The sequence below is a fragment of the Diadema setosum genome, chromosome 11 (genome assembly GCF_964275005.1).
Source record: "Diadema setosum chromosome 11, eeDiaSeto1, whole genome shotgun sequence".
NCBI classification, from domain to species: Eukaryota; Metazoa; Echinodermata; class Echinoidea; order Diadematoida; family Diadematidae; genus Diadema; species Diadema setosum.
This window is the reverse complement of record NC_092695.1, coordinates 12,045,438-12,072,396: the sequence shown is the minus strand read 5'-3', so window position 1 is coordinate 12,072,396 and position 26,959 is coordinate 12,045,438. Positions and strand designations below refer to the sequence as shown.

The 26,959-nt window shown below is 37.9% G+C and overlaps 1 protein-coding gene across 1 annotated transcript in view; it reads right to left on the bottom strand.

The window, feature by feature from the left end:
* Positions 1–26,959, bottom strand: part of LOC140234806 (uncharacterized) — a 103,620-nt gene that overhangs the window by 59,997 nt on the left and 16,664 nt on the right. The window contains 2 exon segments of the mRNA XM_072314844.1: positions 20,484–20,541; positions 22,530–22,603. Of these exon segments, the coding sequence (XP_072170945.1) occupies positions 20,484–20,541; positions 22,530–22,603 (132 nt within the window).

Below are 26,959 nucleotides of genomic sequence, written 5' to 3'. Positions count from 1 at the left end.
CAACAGACTGTAAATCCCACCTCTTTTGTACAATTTACAGTATGCAGTTCTCAGATTTTGTACAGAATATTTTTTCAAAATAAAGGTAGTTTCGAAGGCAATGATATTAACACAAATTGTACATGCAGTACTGAACGACAACGATAGAGGTAAGAATGTACTAATGTAATTATTCAAATGGTGAAAGTCTTGTTGAAATCGAACAAGTTTCATTCCCATCCAAAATTACAAAATTGGGAAAAGACTGGAAAATTAAACCTTTTCTTTTGAAAAGTGATAACACCTCTTTCTTATTTTGTCAATGTGGTCCTTGATCGTCAATTCAACATCCCACAAAACTGTGATACAAGCCCCAATTTGCGAAATACAGTACTCCAGAAACACATTTGTACATGTACATGTGCCTACAGTATATGAACACAATGCTTTGGTGAAATATTGAGCTACATGTTGATAAGCACATAATTCATAAAGTATAGAATTACGCTATTCTTATTTACAGCATGTAATCTATTCTTAATTTATTGATTAATAGTAAAAAGACACATGAGCATCTATAAACAGTGCAAATATTCTACATTGTAAGGTATGTGCACATACAATAAAATGTAACTGAAAACTGACTGCAAGTGCAACACCTTTGCAGTACAGACTAGGAACTGGAGGTAGCAGACACCTGAAAGTATTCACCAACGATGACATCTGACCTTCACTACCGCCAAAATGTCACTCCTGAAGCTTTATATGAAATGGAAGTAGAGCTCCTGCACATGGGGGTAAAGTGCACAAACTGGAATGCAACGTTCTGCGGAATATACCTCTTCTTACCGAGGAGCACAACATTCATGTATTTTGTACAAGGCAAGTGCAGGTATTGTAAAGAGCATGGTAATGTTTTTTCAAAGATTGTTGATTTGATTGTACATGTAGGCAGTGCAAGAACAGGAAGCAGATGACATCTGAAGAACTACTGTAGGCAGGTTTATGGTGGATATTCAACCTGATGAAAACCTCCCACAGGGAAAACACCCTCTATATTATCAAAATCAAATCATGATTTCTACACGATGTTGATACAACACGACTAGTACAGATGTACACAGTCTATAGTTTTAAAGGGTAAAACATAAGGCGAGGTACATGTAAATCACACTGTCAAACAGAAAGGAGAGGACTCAAGTTTTGAAATGACTGACAAGTTTTAGTTACTGCACTCCAAGCTGTGTAGAATCACACTTCACTTTTATAATTTTACAAATCTGCCACTACAATGTCACAGACTGAAAGATTTAAATGAACATGACTGATTATAAAGTATTTCACCTATTAATGAAACTTGATTCTATGTCTAAGGACATATTCTACCACTAAAAACACTGTCAATACTCTGCTTCACTGAAGAAACGAGCCATGAAGGGCCTACAAAGTACAGTATAAAATGTACTGTAAATCAACATGGATAGCATGCAAAACCTTACTCCACATCCCCTCCCTCTTGGGAGAGTTATGCCAGATTTTAGCATAGATATCTGCCAATGTTGACAGTAAGGAGGTGAGAAGCAGGATGCAGAAGATTGTAGAGCTCTCTGAGATACACTCAATACACCTATTCACACTATTAAAGGACTTCTTGTGTTACTTACTGTAGACTGTTTGAGACCACTTTCTCATGTTTGAAGGTATGCAGCGATATTGTGGTGTGACTGCTTATTGTAAACAACCAGTCTGATTATTGTTTTGACATTTACAATACACACATATGAAGAAAATAGCACACACTCTTTCTTGACTGAAAGCTGTCATAAATACTCAAACTCTGGATAGTCTCAGGCCTGAGCTGTGTTCAGACGCATATTAAGTTGACCTACTAAATTCTATCTCCAAAACCAGCGAAGATATGTCCATACATTATATAATCAACACAATGTACAAAACTTTTTCAGTCAAAGACCATCATGTGCAAGTCTATACCATAAGCCTTCTACTCCTTGCACAATAATTGTAGGCCCTACTTGATTGTCACAAACCAGGGCCTATAGACTGAATGCTCTCATATGATTGTCTTGTGTGCAGCATGGCGTAAGTACCGTAACAGAATGTTCTCGAACTGAAACAATGTACATTACTAGTTATGCATCATGCGACTAGGTGAACGCACACTTCATGTGAAAGAGCTCCTAATAACATACAGGAAGGAAAAGTGCTTGACTCCTTAAGGAAGAGATGAATGCACCAATTCCAAACAGGTGAATACCCATGTGACTGTCCCGGGTGACACAGCAAACAGCCTAGAGAATGCCACTGTTATTCAAGCCATGTGTTGACAGAACTGATTCATGTGGAATCCCCACATAAACTGACTCAAAGTTCTGGTGACAAAGACAAATCCACGCATTTCTGACGAATCCAGAACCCTCCCTGCACAGTGCCACTGAGCCAACTCATGTTTACCCACCTCCATTTCATGTAAATGTCAAGCTGTTGACTCTCCAACCTTCTCAAAATTTTAGTCTCATTCCCAAACTCTTTGTTGGGAATTATCACTCTATATGCTACTCCCTGATGAAGAATTACAGTATTATGAACTCATAATCCTAGATATTTAATCAGAAATATAACCATGAACAAGTCTGGTTAAAGTGTAAATCCCTTACTGGATTCTCAGTTTTTATTGGCACTTGGTTCAATCACACAATGACTGTAGCTGGTTTCCTCCTGATTAAAATTGGTTACAGTGTCTGACACTGTTTCCTTCATCACAGATTTACCAATCCAATCTTTTGTAGGAACACACAACCCCTGATCCTATACCCTGAAATCCTGGTCCTAAGCCCCTTCATCCTGCTTTTGCTAAACCTGACATAACAGGAAATACACTGCATGAGATTAAACAAAGTACATATGTAAACATACAAATGTACCATGGTTTATTGACTACCCATTAATAGGTCTTTTACATGTACAGGAGAGCACAGGAAATTTACATTGACTTTGGCGCCAAAATTGTGATCTGACTTGTCTGGGATATTGCATCCAGGGATAAACAGGAAAAGCATTCTAAAGGCCTATATACTGAGTGTACAGTATACACATCGCGGCATATGCTGTATGCATATGAAATGTATGGTTAAACTTTCATTTTCTCCCACAAATTTCCTTTCCTAAGGAAGACTCAAGACTGAAAAAGGATGAAATGCAATGAAAATATTACATGCACAGAAACTCACATCTCTAGCATCAGATAGCTGCGTGCAAACATTACTCCGGTACCTCAACAGAAGAGTAGAGATCACCACTGCAACCCCATAACACAGAGCAGCATAGGCCTATTTTGTAGAAATGCACCAAAAGAATGACCAGTACTAACCACATTTCAGATGGGAGCCTGCCACTTAATCACACTGATTTAAAAGAAAAAAAAAAAAAGAAAAGAAAGAAAGTTACCCAAATGGAGGGGAAGAGGGTATCGCTTCAGCTCAACTTTTTAGAAGTTGTTCCTCTGGATTAAATCCAAAAGAGATTTCATACTGAAGAAATTGAGAGAATTGCCTCTAGTCTGAATACTTGTTTTGATGACTTTGACCTACTATCAAACAGAATGAAGTTTCACAGCATTCCAAGATGGTACAACTGGTCTGTTTGAAACAGTCCTAAACCACTGAAGTCCATGGTATTCCTTCCTCATAACAGTACCTCCCCTGTGAAAGGCACAACTTCTATACTGTTTTGCTACACACACAAACATGCACACACAGTGCTTTCAGATGTCAAATTTGTAACAAACATGTTCACTGGTTGCATCAAGAATTCTGTGGTTTGCCAGTAAAACAAATACCGCTTTATTCACAAGAAACTCACGACATAACACAGAAATACCATTGTCTATTCTAAAGCTCTAAGAACAAATCTGGAAATGAGAATATTGTCCCCACTTATTCGAGTCGTGCCCTTTAATTGAAAAACTCACGTCTGCAGAAATTATGAGGAGCTTAAAGGGGATTACTGGTATACAGTATATCATATTTTCTGCAAATTTCCATCAATTTCAATATTTTCAGGAATGCTACCAGTTGTACAATAGCTGCTTTATATGGATATCTTTACTGCAAAATGTGAGAAAACACAAACATTGCACTTGCACTGTATCCACAACAAACTGTACTACGTATGCATGCACAAGTATACATCTAGCGCATTGTTTTGTAATCTACAATTATACAAGTTTGTACTTAATATTAGCAGAACTACATGTACTATCAGAGAATCTTCAATAAACATACTATAGTTTATACTACATAGTTTTCCTGACTGATTTTGGAGTAAACTTGCTTCCTTGTTCTTGTTAGTTTTTGTTTTGCCTGTAGTTTAATACAGCAGTGTGAACTTGACGAAGTATTTAGTCAATGTCAGCATGGTCTGCTGCACAGCTAATCTGTTTGCCATGTTATAGGTCACTCCATAGAAGGGCAAAGTTAATACCTTCTCCTTTTTGTATTCATAGGACAAAGGGTTAGACATTCCAATCCTGAGTGGGAACAATAGAACTGACAAGAGAAGAGCGTGCCCAGTCCAAACAAGGAGTCTTGCCCCACCTCTGAATGAAGTATCCATCGATCACAATTCATTGGACAGCTCCAGTGCACGTGAATCACTAATGAGCACAACGAGTACTGTAACCCATCCCCCTACATCATGTACCCCCATGAGAGTACACTAGATTATTCATTCAACAGGCTAAAGTAGATGATATATTGCATATTTGATGTCAACTTCAAGATTAATGACTGTGTGCAACACACCATATCATGACAGTTGGAACCATTTTGTAGGTTAGTCAAGAGGTCAGCACAAGAAGCACCATGAAAGAGTTTGCTGGGTTCCAGGACTGTTGCCTGCTGGTTGCGTGCCTTTTTGTTTAGTGCCAAATATCACTCATTCATATATTTCAAAGATATAAATTTACTTAACAACTCTCTGCTGGAGATGTACATGTATAAGTTAAGCATTCCAAATTTTGTTTTTGGGTTGCTGTTTTCTTCAACACAAATTCATTAAAATTCAATGATAAAAGACACATGAAAAGAGGGCTAGTTCATGGTACCCTTGGATTTGATTTGGAAAGCATCCATACCAAAGACATTCGCCCAGACAATTTTTGATGCACCTTTTTACTTAAAGGGATGATAAAATATTGGTGGAGATGAGGATTGGGCTTTTAACTTTGAAATTCTATACTACCTCACATCATGCTAAATGCAATGTCTATCATTCTGTTTACACACTTGTATGGTTTCTTGCTTTACTCATGTCATTACAGTCAACTTAAATGTGGACTGACATATTTTACTTAAAAAAACCCTTCCACATGAGTAGGCGTTGAGGATTTTAAGTGCATACTATTGTCTGTGAGCACTCATGCTGCTGCAAAGGGTCTGAGAGTCCATGGCCTTTACTGAGCTAAAAATGTACCTCACACCATGCTATACAACAGCATGTTTTGTTATCAACAGTAACACTGGATCTGTCTACCAGTAAAAATACAAGGATGCAAACAAATTTCTTGTTTCAAACAGATCACATTCATGACAAATGAGACGCGGCTACCTATACATATCGCTCTCATATTTTCCTTTCCTCGGATATCCTGGTGTACCACTCCCCAGTGTGATAACATGCTTATTAATTAACTTTTTTTTGCTCCTTTCTATAAAACACTCTGAAGAAAGTCTGTGACGTTAAAATTTGTACTTCAAAATTGTACTGTTCTTACCTGATGATAATTGGGAACTACAGTGTACATAATGCACTTCAGTGGAGACCCAACTTTAATTGTACTATAAGTGTATCAAATTTTCAGTTGCATGATACTGTTTAGGTCCTAAAGATATTAGTTTCCATCACATTATAATCCAATCGACCTGCCTAATCAGGCATGTTTTTAGCAGAAATCTCTATAATTTTCCATGGAAAGTCTAGATCAAATATATAGAAATTACTGAGCACAGGTGAACCCACCCCACCAACTCTGCACGAGAGCCATACATGTATTAGTGGCATTTAAAGACAGATCAGCAGGCCACGATCAAAGCTGTGAGATGTGCACTATATTTACTGAGAAATTCATATTTGTCATCTATTGCACTGCAAACAGGATCCAATGATGCCTGCAACTGTGAAAATAATGGTACTCTAGTACTTCTTCCTGCTCAAAATGACCTCATCACTGGTCAGTGGTGTTCGTAGCTGTTGATTCTGAGAAAAAACATTGGCAGCTTTAAAAAAAAAAAGAAATACTGATATTGCACTGCTGTATCTGTAGTCATTATGGGAAGTAATCGTGAGCTGCATCTTTCCTCTACTCTCAAGTAAAAGACAATGCTGCTTTTTTAGGATTTCTGCACATATAAAACCTTATAAGGCAAGCTCATTTCAGCAGCAGCACACACTTCCAAGGCACTATCCAGACTTGCTGAACGAAACATCAAGGCATTACATATAGTACTGTAGGCTATCAGCCGCAGACCCACACATTGAAACATGTACTGTACATCGGCAGAGTAGCGTTTCCAGGTAATACACAGGGATCTCAAAATGAAATTTAATAGAACTCTTGATGTTTATGTCAGATTCTAAGAACTGATGACTGACAAATAACTTTCTTGTTTACCTGCAATCCTACCTGAGTATTCTTGGTTGGGGGGGGGGGGGGGGGTGGATGGAATGTCACTTTAAAACTACATTGTCCCCGTTATGCTTTTACTGTTGAAATACATACACTGTACATCACCAGCTGGCTTCACCTACAAGTTATCTAGAGCATTTCTTTTACCTTTGTTACTTATAACAATATATCTCCTCACAGGTAACCTCCATTCCTTCACTATCATCACTGCATAACTTGTTCTCATTTATTCCTCCTAAGGCTACAAAATTGTTACTTTGTAATGAGCCAATTATGGAAATAGAAGAAGCGAATCAAAAACTGAGGCTAGTAGAAATGCTGATACCAGCAAACAATATGCATCTGTCAGAAAACAAGGTACATAGTGCCATCCATCAGCAGAAAAGTAGAAAACATAAAAATGGGAGAAATAAAAATTTGTGTTAGAGAGCTTCCTCCCTCACATGCATTATGATACTGTAATGCAAGATATTTTTGCTGCATGAAATTTTTACAAATTGGAGCCAATGGCCTTTTCCGTAGCATTAAAAGTTTTGCAAATTGCCACTGGCATTCAAAGCATACAGTGTAGACAAGAACTTTTGTGTGTATTGTAATTTCGCAAGTCTTGGCTCTCACAAAATTTGCGAGATTAAATTACATGCATTTTCTGGTTTTACAGTAGTTTCGTCCTTTGCCACTTCTGCTGAGTTACAAACATACATATTTCACTGACAGTTCGCCATCTTTCAGATTATTGTTCATGTTTTGAAGTTTTGTGTTCATGTTTTTGTGTACTGTATACGCCGAATATTTCGCGAGGTTTTTATTTTCGTGAATTTCGCAAATCAGGTGCTGTTCATGAAATTAAAGACACGCGAAATTATTGACTCTGATCATGACGTGAATGTGACGTGCGCATGTGCGTTTCTCTGTTCGGTGCAGGACTCCACGATCGCGAATTTAACCACTCGCGAAATCGTCAGGAATTCCTGATTCGCGAAAATTTAGACTCGCGAAATATATGGCGTATACAGTATTTATAAAACCTAAATGACAATAAAATGATGCACTTTCAGGTGCATGCTACATTGTGATCTTTATACCTGACATCACAAACTACATAGCACTCCTAGGGTATTATGGCTACTGCAATCTTTGCCTGAATGCCACTAACATTAAAGCATTAATTACTACATTAAGAACAATCAGTAGGCCTGAAAATATCTTATACTCAAGTTATGACTTTACTTGGGGCAAGTCTTCAATGGGTTTAAAACTGTATAAATTACAACCTACTGGTTCTGGAGGTGAACCTCAAACCTCTTCTGACTTCTGCAATATCATTACCTCATTTTTAGAAACCAACCCTCCATTTGCAAACACACACACACAAAAAGACCGTATAACACACAAAGCATTCAGTGATACAGATGCATAAAGTAACAAGTCTTTGCATACTAAACTAGCAGAGAAACTCTCCTGGGAAGAAAACTGAGGGCCCTTTGTCAAATGCACTGGACAAAAGACATGTGATAAAAGAAAGAAAGAGGCAAGAGAAAGGGACATAATACTTGTAGGTTGGTTATGTAATACATAGTGGGAGAGGACAGAAATGTTGGGACTTGTTCTGCATTCTTTTCTGATCACTTTACTGAGGCTTGCATTTTAATAGCTCTAAGACCTTTTGAAACAGAAAAAGTGGTTTTACTGTAGGATAGTTGTCAGTGCTGTGTGCTGATTTGCTACAATTTCCTTTGACGGATTTGGACTGCTTTCACAATCTACTTCCTACAAACGAGATCAGTTGGGCACAAAGGGATAGCCAAACCATTTGCAAGCCTGCTACAGTAGTAGGCATGTAATATTCATCATGCATTGTGCACACTGATCGCAATATGGCACATGCTAATGGCTCACATAATGTATTCTTGGAAGCATATCACACAAAATCAGCATGAAGTGTAAGATTTCACATGAACAAAACTGCCCAAAATTTAATGCCAGCAAATTCACACATGCCAAACTTGCAGACCCGTAAAAGTTTTTGATAACACTTAGGTACCTCTCAATATTCCTTCAAGGCATAAAATTGTATCCAACTTCCACTTGGCCTTGTCATCATTTCAGTATGTATGCAGACGAAATTAGCAATGCCTTACATCATCACAAATAGTGTACATCACTAAATAAACATGTATCACCATGCGGTACAAATGTAGCAGGCTACAAATGTGTGAAGACCCTAGGATACGATGTTCATTTACTTCACTCAAATGGTGGCCAAATGGACAACGTAACTTGTCGAATAATTCAAATTTTCATCCAGGTTACAAATGTGTGAAGACCCTCGGATACGACATTCATTTCATTCAAATGGTGGCCAACTTGGCAACATAATTCTTTTTAAAAATCATTCAAATTTTCATCCAGCTCTTGCGTTTTCTTATGCTCTGTCCTCTTTGTGGCATAAGAGTGAACCTCCGGATATATGTCCCATATGACACTGGAATACACTGTTATGTCCTGTTTTGTAATTTCTGTGATGCCCTCAATCAATATGTCCATTATTTTGGCTGTACGAAATCCCTCTGTCACTGACAGGATGCACACATTGTACATCACAACTGGAGAGGTACGGTAAAACCCAAAACATTTGAGAATCGCAGCATGAATTTTCTGTGAATTGGAGTCAACGGCCTTTTTTTTTTTTCTGGCTTGAAACTTTCATGAATTGCCAATGGCATTCAATGCACTGTGAAGACACAAACTTTTGTATGCATTTTACTTTTGCAAATCTTGGCTGCTCATGAAATTTGTGAAGGTTTCATGCACTTGAAAATGTATGGTTTTACAGCACTAATGGATTAGATGTCTTGACAAGAAAATATCTTTATTGACAAATGTTGGATACACAATTTAGGCATACCAGTTATAGGTGTCACATAAGCCGCATTTACACTTACTAACAGCGCGATTTTTAAAATCGCGATATTTTGGTTCCACCGTTTACACTTAGGCAAAAGCACGCGAAGTTTGAGCGTCACGAAACATTGCAATTTTTTGGTCGGTAGTGCGCATGTGTAATGTACCTCTCTTCAACACAGTAGACGAGTGGAAGCGCGGGCTATTCGTATTCACTGCAGTGCAGTCTATTTTGCTAACAGCTAGCATTATAGCAGGGAGGTGAGAGAAAACCTCCCTGCAGCTAGCTAGCTGGTTGGAACGTTGAGCCAGGGCTTTTTATCAGTTCAATGCACACATAAATTTGTGTTTCTCCAGAGTGTAAACTTACGACAAAACTATATATTATATCACATTCGTAGCAGGTGTGTAAAACTTCAGCTTAGTATGGGAAAGTTGATGAAAGTAGCATTCAGGAGGATCATGAAATTTCGCCGATATGATGAAAGTGAGAAGTATAGGCTCGTTTTTTAGGACTGGTATTTCATCAGGCGACAGCAAGAACTCACCATGTTTTAACGACACTTGTTAAGTATTCCTGTATTCCACAAACTCAACCTACATTTTGTATACCGAGAGCAGTGTGGGCACTCCAAAATCAACACATTTCTGGGAGAACATTATTTTGTTAAGTCGTTATGGGGTGATGGTACGTGGTTGGAGAACTTCAGGTTGGTTACTAGTTTTCAAATACAATATAGTTTCATCAGGGAGGTGAGAGACCACGAGCCGAGGATCGGCCGTTTACCTGTACAGCATGTACCCTGTACTCTGGCCACTGGCCGATGTACTCTCTACACGTTCCAAAGAGGGATCGGGAGCGCGTGTAAACTCCCGGTGCAATCCGAAACCGAAGGTCACGTGATGAAAAATCACAATATTTCTGCGGCTTGGGTTTACACTCGCCAAACTTCGCCTCAAACATCGTGATGTTTCAAAAAATCGCACTCCGGCTGGCGATTTTTCTGGCGATGTTTCAAGGGCGTTTGGGTGTAGTTGCTTAGCAACTTGCACCCAAATGTCGCGATTTTAGAAAAATCATGATTTTTCCAAGCAAGTGTAAATGGGCCTATACACTCATACATCTTCCAGGGCAGGGAAATCCTACACCAGCGTGGCTGAGGACTTTCGATGAAAAACAGGAATGTCACATTGTACACTGAATGAATGTCATTCTGAATGTCCCACAGGGTTAACAAACAACTGACACAGAGAAGGGTCAACCTAACTTGTGATACCCATAACATGTACATTGTAGTTGGTTCTACATTCCCCTCCCCTCCCCCCCCCCCCCCCCCCAAAAAAAAAAAGGCTAAAAAAAAAGATCAAAATTCTAACATATATTGGATGCTGCAAGTTTGGAGGAATGTGTCTCAGTAATTTTATTGCCCTTTCATATGACAACTGGAGGATCTCCCTTGGGTCAAGTTACAGCAAATGATTCCTTTCCCTTTTCCTCTTAGTTCCAAGGCACAAAAACTAGAGTGTAATTGGGAGGGCATATAGGCACCACAACTTGGCTTTGACCTCTGTGACCCTTGGAATTGTAACAGGCGTGGTAATGTGATCTACTGGGGAGATTTACACAGGAGCTTGTCACATCAAATCTGACACACTGGTGCCTGACGCTAAAATTGAGATTCTCTGTAAACCTGGCCCTACACTGAGTCATCCACACTTAAAGTCTCGGTTTAAGATTTTATACACTTTTAATACTCTGTGAGACTGTAGTCATCCAATCACAATATTTGGATAAGTTTGCTTTAATGATGGCAAAGACCCACATGAACATGTAGAGTGCACATATCTCTTATACAATTGTATGTAACAATGTCCCTTGTCCTGATTATTACACAATTTTTACAAAGGCACACAGCCAACCATCAGAAATATTGGTTAGATACCCTTTAAATGATTTGAAATGGTAAAAAGCCTTAAAAAAAATCAGAACCTTGTTGGTGATATTAATGTTTCAGAAGGCACACATCCACGCATCAGAAAACAGAACAGGTTTATGACAAACACGTACAAAACACAGCATAGAAATCCCCCTGCATTCAACATGTGATGATAAACATCAACAACACTGATAATGTCCACAGGTGTACAGTGTATACTCCATATACTTCTTGAGCTTTTTATTTTTGTGAATTTTGAGAGTCAAAAGCTATTCAAATTTAGAATAAAAATTCAAAATTAAGAATATTTTTTTACAGAAATCCCTCAAAAATTCATACAAATTCCCAGATCAATACCAAAATTCAATTATCTGTTCCTTGTGTCATTATCAATTTTTCCTGTCAAAGTTTCATCCACATCCATTCACAACTTTTTAAGTTATTTTGCACACAGACAAACCAACACTGACAAAAACATACGTACCCTCCTTGGCGGAGGTACAGTGTAATGATTAACAAACAAGATCTACACATATTGTGAATATGTGCATGGTCTACATGTCTATAGATGTGAATGGTCTTTACGAACTACACACACACTTTACACTGTGTAAACCAAGTGCCAATGGAAGCCAGGAGTATGATGACTATGCCTAGTATGGAATGTAGCTGACAGATTTCACTTAGAGTAAATATTATCTTTGTTTGCGGCCCGATCATGTGGGAGAGTACTCTCATTTCCCATAATACGATGTGTATTAAAACTTTTGCTTTTGTTCCTAAGTGGGAGTAAGCACACTCAAGGCTCTTAACCTGAAAAACTGGAATTTCAAATGGAAGCCTCTCACACCAGTACATTCAAAATGGTGTAATACTAATCAGTAAATTACATTTGTAACTTGTAAGGTTTTTAGAATATGTATGCCATACTAAATATACAAATATATTGTGTCCTTCGAGGGTAATTTGAGTTGATGGGAGAAAGTAAGAGTGACCTTCTGCTCCCAAACACTGCAAATGATACGTCAAATGAACAATTTCACGAGCCTTCAGGGGAGGCCACAAACAGGGCTACAATAGAGGGCCATGTTTCAGTTTGCATCAGATGGCACATCGGACATGCATTCACCGCATGCGTGCAATCTGCATGTGCTGTTAGAAATAACCAACTCTATACCGCCTATCGCCTCGTGCCGCAAATTGGGAACGATCCCTGCCACAAAAATCACAAAATCAAGCTTTGGAAGAACAAACCCATTCCACCAGGCCATGACCCAGCCAACTTAGTTGACAATATCTACATTGTACACCTGAACTACAGGCTGCAAGCTACACTCAGTATCATCCATAGGTATCCATCATGATCCATGGCATAGATAGACCTGTATCATTCTTGTGTTGACCATCCTACAATGTTGGGCTTTTTCACACTTTCTAAAACATAATACAAATTATGTTTGTTTGAACACTTCAAGTATTTCAATTCCTGAAAAATTAAAAAGATAAAAAGAACTTTGGCGTATATAAGCACTGGTTATTATGTGACTCACATTTATTAGACACAAAAGTTCTACAAACAATGTATACTTAACTATTTACCAGACAGCATTAATTCCGGACGCGCACATTTTTGCGTACTTATGACATTCAATACACATGGGACTTCGTACAATGTAGATTAGCCTCAAAGAGCGTTGTATGGACCAAAATCGCAAAAAAAAAATGACATAAAAATGTAAAAACGCTAAGAAATTCACATTTCACCTCAGATTTTAGAAGATGTTGATTTATCACAAGGTTTTATCGCATGAACTGTTTGAAATGTTCATGTTTGATAGTCTAACATAAAATACAAAATTTGAGCCTCATTCGCCGATTTTTTCTTTGTCGTCAGCTCGGTAAGAATGTGTACAGTGAATCGTGGGTATGAATTTTGATTCTGATGCAATTACAGTGAAAGACATCAATTATTCAATCATGTCCGGAATTCAAATTTGATTTTACACAACACAAAAAGGCAGTTTCTTGGAGAGGGGTATATTTGAAGTCTATTGTACAAAAATCGGAGTGCATGATTTTCATAATTCTGCCAATTTTCAGGACTGTGAATAACTGGTATGGAGGTGTATCCTATTAACGAACAATTTTCATTTAAAGGTGCATGGTCCCGGTGTTTTAGTCAAATGCGTACGCGGGCACACGGCGCAAGTTTCTATAGAGACCTACGCTATTGACTCCTCTTTAGCACTTACGCTTTGGCCCACTTTCCCGAGTCCGAAGAAGTCCGATTCACTGTAGTCAGTGGTCGGATCACAGTTCGGCTCATGATTCGGCTGAGGGAGATGACAGCTTAAGCAAACTTCTTTTGTGATGTCATAATAACAAGCACATATGCACGCACTCTATACTACAGACTGCATGATGCGCAGAGAAGACAACAAAGGCAACATTACTTTAAGCAACACCTACGCACTTTACTCTTGATGACAGCTAAACTTCGGTAATCTTCGTATCAATGCTAACGGTGATCGGCAGTATCATCAACAGCGCCCTCTACACTACCGGGGCTATGCACCTTTAATTTCCCCAAACGGGCAACAGTATGCATTAATTCAGCTAAAGATCTCCTCCAGTCCTAGCAGATAACTGAAATGCTGATGAGTTTAGCTGTAAACTGTAACTTGAAAACTAAGCTAGGCACTAAACAAAATCCGTATCTCAAATAACCCTTCCACAAAAGCCATCTCTTTTTACCAACGCAAATCGTATTGTATTACCGAACGTGCGCCCTCTGTATGGGGAAATTTATGCATTGTCTTTTCGGTCAATGACTGTTATTATTAGTGCAGAATTACGAACATCAAAATTTTAGCGATTATTACTATTAAATTTCAGGTAAATTTGTACTTTTTTCGCTGCAGTTAGGCAATTTTCTGCACTGGCTTCCCTTGTGAGATAACAGCGCATATAGGGTCTAAAGTTAGTGCATCCTCCGAGTAACGTTACAGAATTCAGAGCCACTTCAAAAAAAAAAAAAAAAAAAGTGTCAGGTGATACGATCCGATCCACTCTCCTACTAGAACTCTATTTTCTATAATGTCTAAACTTTAACTATGAATGATCTGTTTTGTATCGTAAGCTCCTGCAAACTGGACGGAGAGAGAGGGTGGTTTCTTGCTGTGGGCAACTTAGCAACGCTACACTTGCGTTAAATTACTGGAGTTAGATGTAGCCGGACGGAGATTGATGATGAAACTTTTTGCTCACAAGATTGAAAGTCGAGTTTCTGGGCCTCGGCCCTACTTAATGTTAGACTTTATAGACTTCATGAAATTGATTTTTCCCTTCTCTTTGAAAATCTATCATCCTGTGATCACAGCGACGTATGATCGACTTTGGCCATTCTGAGATTTGTCTGTAACGTTAGAATTAGAAAGATTTTGGGATTTCACTTTTGTGATGAATTCATGTCACGCATCATGAAACGGACCCCGGGCCCAGCCAGGCCAGGGTTGGTAGGCAGACAGGGGGTCGCCTTCGCGCAACGATGATCATCGGATTCGATTTAAACCCGTTAAATTGTACAAGCTACTGTCATGTTACGTACCTTGCTCACTTTCAAATGGCAGAATAGATGTTGTACTAAAAAATGCAGCTAAAGGCGTCAGGATTTGCAGCACAAAAATCACAAAATCCTTCCTAGAAGTAACGCTGAAACTCCGGCGTCGATGGCTCTCTCTCCGAGCTACTCGACAGTCTTCAATTCCAGTCACTGATAGCACACCCACAGAATTCTAGGATAGAACAATGCACAGCTAGCTAGCAAGCGCGACGGTGGTGTCCTCACGCACGCACACGCATACGATCGCCGCAGGTTGAATGCCGTGTGCTACTACTGCGGAGTGGAGTACCGGCGCTGGCAATAACAACGTGGTTGAGTTGTGTGGCCTTGAGACTGACTGTGTAACACATCCACTCCGCGTATGGTAGGAGAGAGCACGCCGTTTACTCGTATTCGGTGCACTACTTTGTACCCCAGCCCCTTGTGTGTAAAACTAATAGGGGAGCCACGAAATCACCGTGGACTAGAAATCAGACGATATTGATCGTACTCAAATATCAGCTGATACCATTTTCGCCAAAAAAGCGCTCCCACCGATGAGTATTTTGTTCGCTCTTTCATAAAAAAAGATAGCTTCACAAGATTATGCGTCCAACTTGCAGCCATATGATAAATGAAATTAGTCGAAGGTGTGCTTGGTTTTATTTTTTTTTTTTTAATCGTGATTCACTTTGTGTGCTAATATCTGCACATGATTTGAGGTTACTCATCCCTTTGAAAAATAGAATCACCCACTACACCTGCCACCGCATTCCGCACATTTTTTGACAGATGTGTACAAACAATGGTGCCGTTGGATTGGTAGATTTGTTTTTAAACACACTCTAAATGCACGCATGTTTGAATCATACACTGATTATTTGCTATGATTCGTCACAAATATCGCACCTACGCAGTATTCAAACATTTCTCATGTATTGACTGATGTGCAAATTTGAATTTGCTCGATCACAGCAAGGTTTTATACATGGAGTTCCAACTGGCTGTAATTATTCAAACAGTTGTCAGATTTCTATTGATGTACAAAAGAATTCCACAGGTGCGCTTGAGCCTTTGATAATCGATGTTCGACGCCGCCGTCTTGCTGAGCAATATGAAGATTCATTTTGAACGTTATCATAATGTTGGCCATATTTTACCTATTTATTCATTAAATGAAATGAAATTTCACTTAATGATAAAGCATGTAAAAGAAAAGTCAATTCCGTCCAGAAATTTGCACAAAAGAGTAAGTCAGAGCTGTATCATGTGAAAATGTTTAAAACTGTACCACCCTGGAAAGCTGGTTTTATCACTTTTCGGCTTAATTTCCCCAATTAAAAGTAATATGGAATGATCTTCAAGCATAATTCTTTATTGATAGATATATCAGATTAGTGCCCGCATATGCCCAGTCGAGTAATTTTCAGCTTTATTTCAGCATTTTTTGCTCAATTTCTGTTCGCGCATCCTCTTGTCTGTACCACCTACCTTTTATCAAGAAGGGGTAGTGAAAAGTAATTACCATCACAAAGACATATCTTCCTTGAAGTGGCTGGTGATTATGCAATGAGACACTAGTCTATTGTCTTCCTATCTGTGAGGCAGCTCCAGTTTAGCACATACTGTACTTAAAATATTTCTTAGTGGCGGCATCAAACATGAGATCAAAGGGAATAAAACTGTTGTTACTCCATGTATAAAACCTCCTTGATCACAGTATTCTTTCGAGCTTGACGTACGTATATACGGTAATATACATCCCACTACCATTGTAACATGCACTCTACTCTTTTCATTGTTTCACTAGAAAAAAAAATGTTATCAGAGTTCAAATCCCGCTTCTCATTCTCTTAATTTTACTCTACACACATTAATTTACAAACGATCTGCAAGCAAGATATCACAGTAAAAATTACAAGACTGTATAGCTGACGGATATATATATAGACTCAAATTCGATTGAAAACATATTGGATCTACTCGATCTGTCTCTTTTCATCCCCCACTGAGGCCCAGGTCTCAACAATTTGATGAACAAAAGAAAAGTTACATACATATTGTATGAACTATTGTAAACATGATTGAATATGACATATCTAATCATACTCATGTTCAAGCCCGTTGCTCGATTAATGATTGTTGATTTCTTGAGAATCACGTGTTTGAGCAAACATTAATCACATAATCATGAAAGTCGAAAAAATCCATATAGGCCTATTCATGCACATAAACCTGACCCTTCATGTCGTTGTAGCATAACGCAGATAACCACTGCGTAAGTCAGAATGGAAAGATTTGAATTTGTTGAACATAACTAGTTAGGAATTCGTTTTTACAACATACATTATGATGTGTTTTGATGACAAATACACATCGATTTTTTTTTTTTTTTTTTGGAGTCACTCAGGTACCATGAGGTCGCAGAAACGGTACGTTATATAGCCTATCTACGTGGCCTTCAGGTCACAAACGAAATGTAGACATTGAGAAAGAGCGCGGATATTTCAAGAAACATGCTTATAGCAATTACGTGGGGTCGTAAACCTCAACTTTTTTCAACATTTGGAAGAGCAACTGACCTTGCAACGATGTGTTCGAACTGGTTTTTGCTATAGCATGCCACACCTATCATACATGCAAAACAATCTGAGAAGAGATTAGTGTTGTTCTGTTTGTCGGCCTACTAGGGGTTGCGCCACTAGCACGTGTAAGATCTCATTGTCTGGAAGCAAATTAACCACGGGTGGGTGGGGCGCATGGTGCTAATTAATGATGTCCAAAACCAAATATATCTGACAGGGAAAGGGGAAAATCATAGGTGACTAATGGCTGTTTGGGACTAATCGCCGTTTTCCGTAAACGAACGCTTCGAAGGGCCATAACCGTAAACATCGAGCCCTAATTAACTGTTTCAGCCCCGTCGGCGCTGCATGCGTACACAGTCAATATGACATTAGGTTTAGTGGTGCTGAGAGGGTTAAATCAGTGGCGCTGTATCAGACAGACCTTGCTGTGGGTTGGAAAATTTATTGCCTGAGAACGGAGAAACAATGACCTCTATGTAAGATTGTGACTTTCGGTTATCTTCCCATTTCGTTATCACTGATCAGATAAGCGCTCTTTGTTTCATACTTATACTTAATCTTTGATCAATGCTGCCATGTTGGGATTAAGAAACTTTATGTCGATACTTCTTTACGGCATTTTTTTAGCACGATCGAGGTCTTCAAGGCAACGAGGGATTAATCTTTGCAGGCAGGGTGATACAAGTAATTAGGTCTATAATCGACAAGACTGAACCACTGGTCTTGATAGACATTTTTTTTTCTTCATAATAACCACTCTTGCATCTAAAATGTATATATATATATATATATATATATATATATATATATATATATATATATATATATATATGTATGTATTATATACACATATGTATACATATATATTTTTTAAAGAACAGAAGAAAAAAAATCCTTAGACATCAAGATAGGTTTCAGGATAGAAAGGTCAGTGGCGATTTTTATGACACCCGTAGTACCACGTTTGTAAAAAAAAAAATAAATAAATAAATAATAATAATAATAATAATAATAATAATAATAATAATAATAATAATAATAATAATAAAACGTTTTCAGTTCCATTTTGGCGGTTAACAAAATTAAAATGCGCAATACATTTCTCATGAAAACTGTTGCTGCACAAGAGCTTTGGGTCTAATCAGGGAGGGCTCTTCCACCTCCCTGGTCTAGTCTTTCCACACCATACGTGGCAAACCCCTACAATCGCGGACGCTCACGTATCGGATGATGTCGTTTGAAAGATTCGAAAATGATTAAAATAAATGCCCCTTATACTGCATGAAGTTATCATATTTCTTGGATAAAAAACACTTCAGTTTGCCTATACCACATTATAAAGCAGTGATTGACGTGTCAATAGTAGCAATGGCACCGAGATATCTCGTAAAAATAACACGACCTAGGTTATCTATTTCTTTTACATCTATACGTGGGCCTATAAGTAGTTAGTGAAGTTAGCAAAACTGGTGCTTAAAAGACACAATCAATTAATGTCGTATAAGCGTCTGCGATGGTGTCTGAATGGTGAATAGAATAATCATACGAATTGTTGAATCGCCACGGCGTAAATCATTCGGCAAAATTGACGAAATATTCTTCCACACACAATCACAAGTCAAAACATGCTTATCGAGTAACAAGTGAAAATGTCTTAAATACCTCAGAATTTGGATGGTGAGTGATGTACGTCAGAATTTAGTATTTTTATATACCATAAAACACGGGCAAACTGAACAAACTACATAAAATTGCGCATATGCAAATTCTTACGAGTTTTTGCATGATTATGAATCGAAATCTAGCCGCATTAACACAATCTATCATTAAGAATAGTTTATATCCGTTCAGAGAATTCGAAGTACAGACATACAATCATTCTATCATGACTTTAATCATAATCACTGTAGGCAATATCTGCCAGTCTGTCAAAGAATCATGATACAATCACGCAATGACATATATGGCTTTGCCCCTACCCTATATCAACATGCACCTTTTCATGAAGAAGTAGTTTAGAAGCTCTATCTGTGCGATACTATCGACAAGGTTTGCTCTCATTTAGTTCTGTGTTCTATGATATGAAAAGTAGCAATGTTTGTTTGTACTCTCTCAAGCTGAAGAGACCACAGAAATAGAATTTCCGTGGTGAAAACTCAATGACTGATGAATGCCAAGAGACTCGTCTAAAGAGGGCGCTCCTTCATACCCGCCAGCAGAGTTGTTGATGTTTCCAATGGCTTTGCACTTCATCAGATTTTCTTCTTTTTTTTTTATTTTTTAATCGCATAGCAACTTTGGTTTCTACGTACAAGCAACGGTTACTTGAAAGTGACGTATGCAATTCATATCCATTCATTTATATATTCGGGTTGTTTGGGTTTTTTTTTTCTTTATATCAGCCTGTAATGCATGTTGCCGTTAGTGATGAACGCGTGTTAAGACTTTTTCTTTCATTTCTTTGTTTTTTGATCGGCATAGAAAGGTGATTTCGACAAAAATGTTATGCATCACTTACCTTTATTTTAGCACTTCACAAATGACCATTGTGTTGAGACAAATTCAAATCCCTTCTCCAACACCGTAAACTATTCTTGAATTTTCTTTTAAATATATATATTTCGATTCTTTATCATTATTTTCGTTTGATTACTACCAGCAAAAGTTCAATTAAACAACGTTCAAACATAATAATGCACATAAAAATTGTAAGGATTCATACGTACATTTAAATCAAAATATGAGATATAGCGTCACATTGAACTCCTTACCTTGGGAGTGTACTTATTTGGCCGGTTTACACTTTCCCTCTTGATAGCCAGTACCAATCTATTCAGTAAGGCAGTATCATAAAAGAAAACAAACAAACATAAAAGAGTGTCAGGTAAAATTCACTGCCGATTACGAAGAAACAAAAATTAAACAAAAATGTTATAAATCCTAACAGTATTATACATTCAAGTTTTAATGCTATCAAAGATAATGTGACAATATTGGTCCAACAGTCATAGGTACCTGTTTAATCGCATCATATTTTCTCTCTTTAATCACAATATAATTTGTTTCACATAGAGACTTATATTCCGTGACAGAAATAAACAAACGGATAAAGGAAAGCGGACGAGCACGAAATTTGCAGACTGATTTTTCCTTTTCGAATTCCTAAAATTTCTCGAGCGTAAGGTTCAATCATTAAAGACCTTTATCAAGGCATGCAAGCACCGCTGATCGACAGGTCTATTCCAGTCTATTTGGAAGCACTGTGTTGTTGAGCAGGAGTAAACAAAGTTGAATTTCATACACAAATAAAACAGACAGGAAAAGAAATTATTCTAAATATCTTTTCCTTGATCTATGATTTCTATTGTCATTACCCGCCCATCATCTTTTCTTTCCCTCAAAGTTGGTGAACTATTGACCGCATACCATCCAAAGCCATGTCTGGAATCTCTTTCTTTTTTCTTTTTTTTTTTTCTTTTTTACTGAAAAGACAGACAATAACAGGTCAGACTCAGTTCAACTGAATCCTCTCAGAGTTGAACAGTACATGGGGTTGCTATATACCGCACAACAAAGATCACAAACTGACAGGGTATCAGTAATATTCAATGTATAATAAGAAAATTGTTTAGCATCATGCCACATAAAGTTTACGAAATAATTTACCAATAGTGTATTGACTTCTTTAGAATTAGAACAGTAATTCCTACATTTGAGTTTATTCGGTATCATATTATGTGGAGGCCTATACAGTACCGAAGTTATTTATATATATATATATTATTATTTTTATTGTTGTCGTTGTTATTATAATTATCATAATTATTATTATTATTATTATTATTATTATTATTATTATTATTATTATTATTATTATTATTATTATTATTATTATTATTATTATTATTATTATTATTATTATTATTATTATTATTATTTAAATGTCATTATTGTTATCATTGTTGTTATTAATATGACTGTTAGCATTATTAGAATTTGGCCTAACATTATAGTCATCATCGTTACTATTTTATAATCCATCCTTCCACAATGAATATCGTCGTCATATTCGGGGGGGGGGGGGGAGGGTTAGGGGAGGAAGTAGTTATAGCACAGATTTCTTTGGTAAATATCTTGATATCTCATTGCCCCATTCACGCTGCACAAATGTCGCCGCTCGAATGTTTGCCGCCATGTTACCGCGCACACACTTATATGCGGACATCCGACATTTTCCAGCACAGATTTTGTCCCCAAGAAAATGTGGTATGTGAGCTCCGTACACAGTTTATGGTGATGTGCATGGAAAGATGGCGGCACGGTGGCTTCAAAGCGACCGGCCAAGGAGTTATCCAGATATTGCCCACAGAGATTAGGGTTACCTTTCGTATCTACGACCACACGTACTATCTAAAATATATAATGACACAAAAACGCACTCGATGTAACATTCTTGAGGTTTAAAAAAAAACCAAAACAACAACAACAACATCGACTACTACAATACAATGATTTCTTTATAGTTAAGGAGCAGAAAACAGGCCAATATAAAAATCTAAAGAGTCTCTTCGATTTCTCCTTGTGCGATTACAATCAGTCTTTGCACTCACCACCACACCTATAAGATTAAGACTTTTTCAAACAGAAACTCAGAAAAGGAGGTGTATTCATAAGTATTTCACATTGCGTAAGAGACATGCAGTGAATTAAGAGACATGCAGTGAAATTAGGGATGGACATGACCTGATGACAAAATAACAATTTTATTTTCCGCAGCAGAGATAAATCCCTTCAAAACTTGATAGCTTATGACTTACTCGCAAAGCAACATGCCGTTCGCTAGTGACTTCTGGAGGTCGGATGGATGCGACAGCTCACGGTAGGTGACTTCCTGCAAATGAATAGATGACAGAAAATCGGTTGACACTGTTATTGTCCACTAAAATCCAGTTTGTTCCTCCATAGCATTACACGGCGCAAGTCAATCTTGTCTTGCGATTTTCTTGCCATTACAAGAGTAGCGCACCTTTGAAACAATCAATGTACAATATACAAACTGCATCCTCACGATAGACTGAAATTTGATTGGATACAGAGCCCACCATACAATACAAAACAATAGAAATTTCATGAATTTGACTAATAGAATGTAGTCTATACCATGATATTGCTTGGTAAAGGTACACTCTGTCCATATAGTCTCAGAGTATAGGCCTACTAAGAAAATTAAAAAAAATATTAACACACACCACAACGATGAATGAAAACATATTTGATAATGATACTGAACCAACTTCAACCAATCATTATTGGACACTAGAAATTGATTAATATTATTGATAAATGGATGTATCCTGTATGGTTCTGAGGGCGTCATACGGGCATTTCACAAAGACGTTCACGTTGACAGCACTGGATAGACATTAATGGTGGCACTTAAAATACCGACTGATTTCTATGCTGCCGTGAATGAAATACTGACAGTGGGAAAAACAAGAACTTGTGGCATTACTTTCTAACGTCTGCGTATTTCAAATTTGATATGAAAAAAGACTCATTGTCTGCTATGGAATCTTCCTTTAGACTTTGATATAGGTTAAAACGACTATTTTCCGCGAGGTTGGCTGACAATATAAGTGGATGAATCACTTATTTCTTGGAAATACATAGTGATTATGTCGTTTAGATGGTGCAAAGCGTCCTGATCTCTTTCTGCGACCTCGAATCTGATGATGGCAGTTAGAAGGAGGCAATGAATCTAATCTGACTGCACAACGACAGGGAGTGAGTGAGGTATATAGGAGTCAGACTGATCTGATAACGACAGCAACAACAAACCTGGAAGCTGACGACAAGGTAGCACATATTGACAATTGTGACAATACCCAAGGATTTATAAATCATAAAGTCCCGACAATGGACTATGAGCTTTGCCTCGCGCATTTTTGACTATGTCGACATTCTTTGCCGATGAATTCCCTTGTCATTGAACCCTCCTTTGATTTTTTTTTTTTTGAGGAAGAAACAACAACTTTGCACTATGGAATAAATTGCTACGATGCACATATGATAGCAGTCACCACAAATGACGTGTTCTTTTCATGATTTTCAATTCTATCGCCTAGTGCAAACACAAGGTCGGATAAACAACATCTACGAAGCGGACAAGAATTCTACAGAGGAAACGAATCAATATTCTTTGCGGGCGTGTATATAGTTTGCATGTGTTCGCGTATATAATATGTGCATTTGTTAGCGCCGTGAAAAGTGAATCATAATGGTATATCATAGCGGGCTTGCACACTTGCTCTGACCAGTGACACTGGTCAAACGTGGATGTCCTTAGTTGGAGAATATAGGCCCTACTATGTAAACTTAGAACTATGGAAAATGCGTTAAATGTTTTCATGCTTCATGGTCATAAGTGTGAATGAATATCAATGCAAAACTATGTTAGAAGCTTTTTTTTTTCTTTTTCCCTCTTTTTTTTCCTTTCTAACTTGGCCTTTGATATGTCAGTTGACATTGGTTCCTTTTATTTTTTTTATAACTGTTTATAGTTTCATTAATTCATTATTAATTTACGTTTTTGCAATAATTACAAATAATTATGTTCTGCTTATACTTTGCATATAATTTTCTCTGTTTATTTGATGAAAATGAAAATAAATTCGAACTTTGAACTTTGTAGTGTGCCAAAAGTGTTCCGACTTTGTGCAGTTAATTTGTGTGCAAATCACTAACTTTGTAATTTTATGATGTATGTTTGTGGTCAGGGTTTTTTTATATCTGTAAAAGAAAGAATTATGGTTGCGATTTTATCATAGAATGTCATAGAATAATTGTATGTATATCTTATGGTTTACATCAATCATAATTCGGTGAGTTTAATTGAGTTATATACATGTTATATGCCTTTTGATAACTTGAATGAATAAAATCAAAATCACGGTGGGAAAGAGTGTGTATAGTGTGTAATAGAAAGAAACAGCAATAAAAACACATCAGAAACAGAGCGTTGTGCACGTATCTATGTGTGTGCGCGCGCGCGCGAGTGATGTGTGTGTGTGTTTTCAGCGGCTGATAGTAAACCATCCAGTGCGACACGGACAGGGCTGGCGCCACGTTTTTAAAAGTACTGGGGGTAGGGGAGGCAATTCATTTTTTTCAGGTGCTGCCACTTCCGGGTTTCATTAATGGGCTGACATGTAAAAACAAAAACAAAAAAGCCTTTTCTGTTGCCACTTCCGGGGTAAAAAGTGGGGGTCCCAAGTGGTTAGACCCTATGTATTCCTTTGTATTATGCACCCCAAGTTTCGCCGGCCCCGACTGATGACACTGTTACAACAATGAAGCTAATCACACATTTTGCTCACACTTTTGTATCGATGTCGGCAAAAACGACATATTTGGTCAAGTATACGTGCATTACCCACGAAGAGTTCTTAGGGAAGGGCCTCGACTCAGATTGTCAGATTAGTTTCTGGTTTCCAAGCACAAATAGGTCATAAATCGCAGACAGAAGAGAGAGGGGAGGGGAGAAAAGACTCTTTTCTACGCTGCCATTGAAAACTACCATTGCAAAAATTGTGACAATGACTAAAAGATCCTTCTATCCGGAGGATAAAGATTCCATTCCTTTCACGTTCGTCTTATGATTTTGTTGAACTCAACCGACCGCGCACTAAATACTTACTTTGATGGATGATCCACAATGCATTTGCAAACAAAGTACCATTCTTCCATCAAAGATCAATTGAAGGGTGAGGTCGCCCTACCTACTTACACGAGCGTGGGCAGTTTGACTCTGAAGTGAAACAAGTTACAGTGACGGGAAGGAATCGTGCCAAGGGTCATGAGTAGGCCATCAACAGAACAGTGATATTTGTTGCTGGAAAATTACTACCAAGTATATAGGCGCTAATTCTCAAGGCCATGCGTTGGTTTTGATTTGTCGAACCTTGCAATGGCCCGATGTCAATCTGCAAGATTCCATATACTCTCAGCACTGCTGCCTTCACCAATTACCTAGTTTCTCCACCCTTTTGAAGCTTATATTCCCCGTTACTACTACGACTAATACTACGACCACTACGACTACTACTCCAGTAACTACCACTTTATACTACTACTACTACTACTACTATTACTACTACTAAAGTACTACTACTACTACTACTACTACTACTACTACTACTACTACTACTACTACTACTACTACTACTACTACTACGACTACGACTAATACTACGACTACTGCGACTATACTACTCTATTTTAACTACCACTTTATACTACTACTAATATACTACTTATAATACTACTGCTATGACTACTACCACTACTACTACTACTACGCTTTGTTTCAAAACAAAGGTAAGTTGATGAGTAACATAGCTGAAATGTTTTGTAGGAGACTTTGCACCGTCCCACTTTAAAATTTCTCGTTCCGCATATTATCATACTTCAGCATATTGAATTGCGGTTTTGTCGCTGATAGAGAATAAAGTCTGCCCAGAGTGGAATGGGACAGCTAGAACGCATGGGAAGAGATAAGATCGCTTGCTCCACGGACCGAATCACAGACCACGATCTGGTTGAATCAAGAGTAGAGCAAACAAAATCATTCAGGATGACTGAATTGATGCAGAATTTAGCAAACACTAAATAAATACATAAAAATGTCCCCATCGAATTGAAATGCCTCGATGAGTACCCCCCCCCCCCCACCCATTGCCATCCCTCTCTTTATATGCGATGTTTTTGGCTTGTCCTATCATAGAGAAGAACGTTCAGATGCATTCACTCTGGTTTAATATAACAACTGTACAGTAGGATTCAGGAAAGGTCCTATACTACTGATAACATGAAACTTACAATGAGTAAAAGTGCATGGCGTTGGTGTAATCAGGATACCTCAATGGCATTCCGTTTACTAGTATATCCCGTTTACTGTGAATCGACAATACGTGTATACTCATAGAATGAAAAAAGCTACTCTACAAAAGCACAGTTTTGTGTGATGAAGCACTCAGTACAACTATTCGTGCACGAGCATGCATGTCAGCTCTTAAAGTACTATGGGTGCGAGGTGTCATTGCTCAAGTTCAGCGAATTTCAGAGACATCTCTAAACTCTCATCTGGTCAGGATTTAAGCATTGATGATTAAAGGGGAAGAACAGACAATTTTTATCATTATTTCACATCATAAATCGAATAAGAGAAGCCCAAGCCAATACCTTGAAA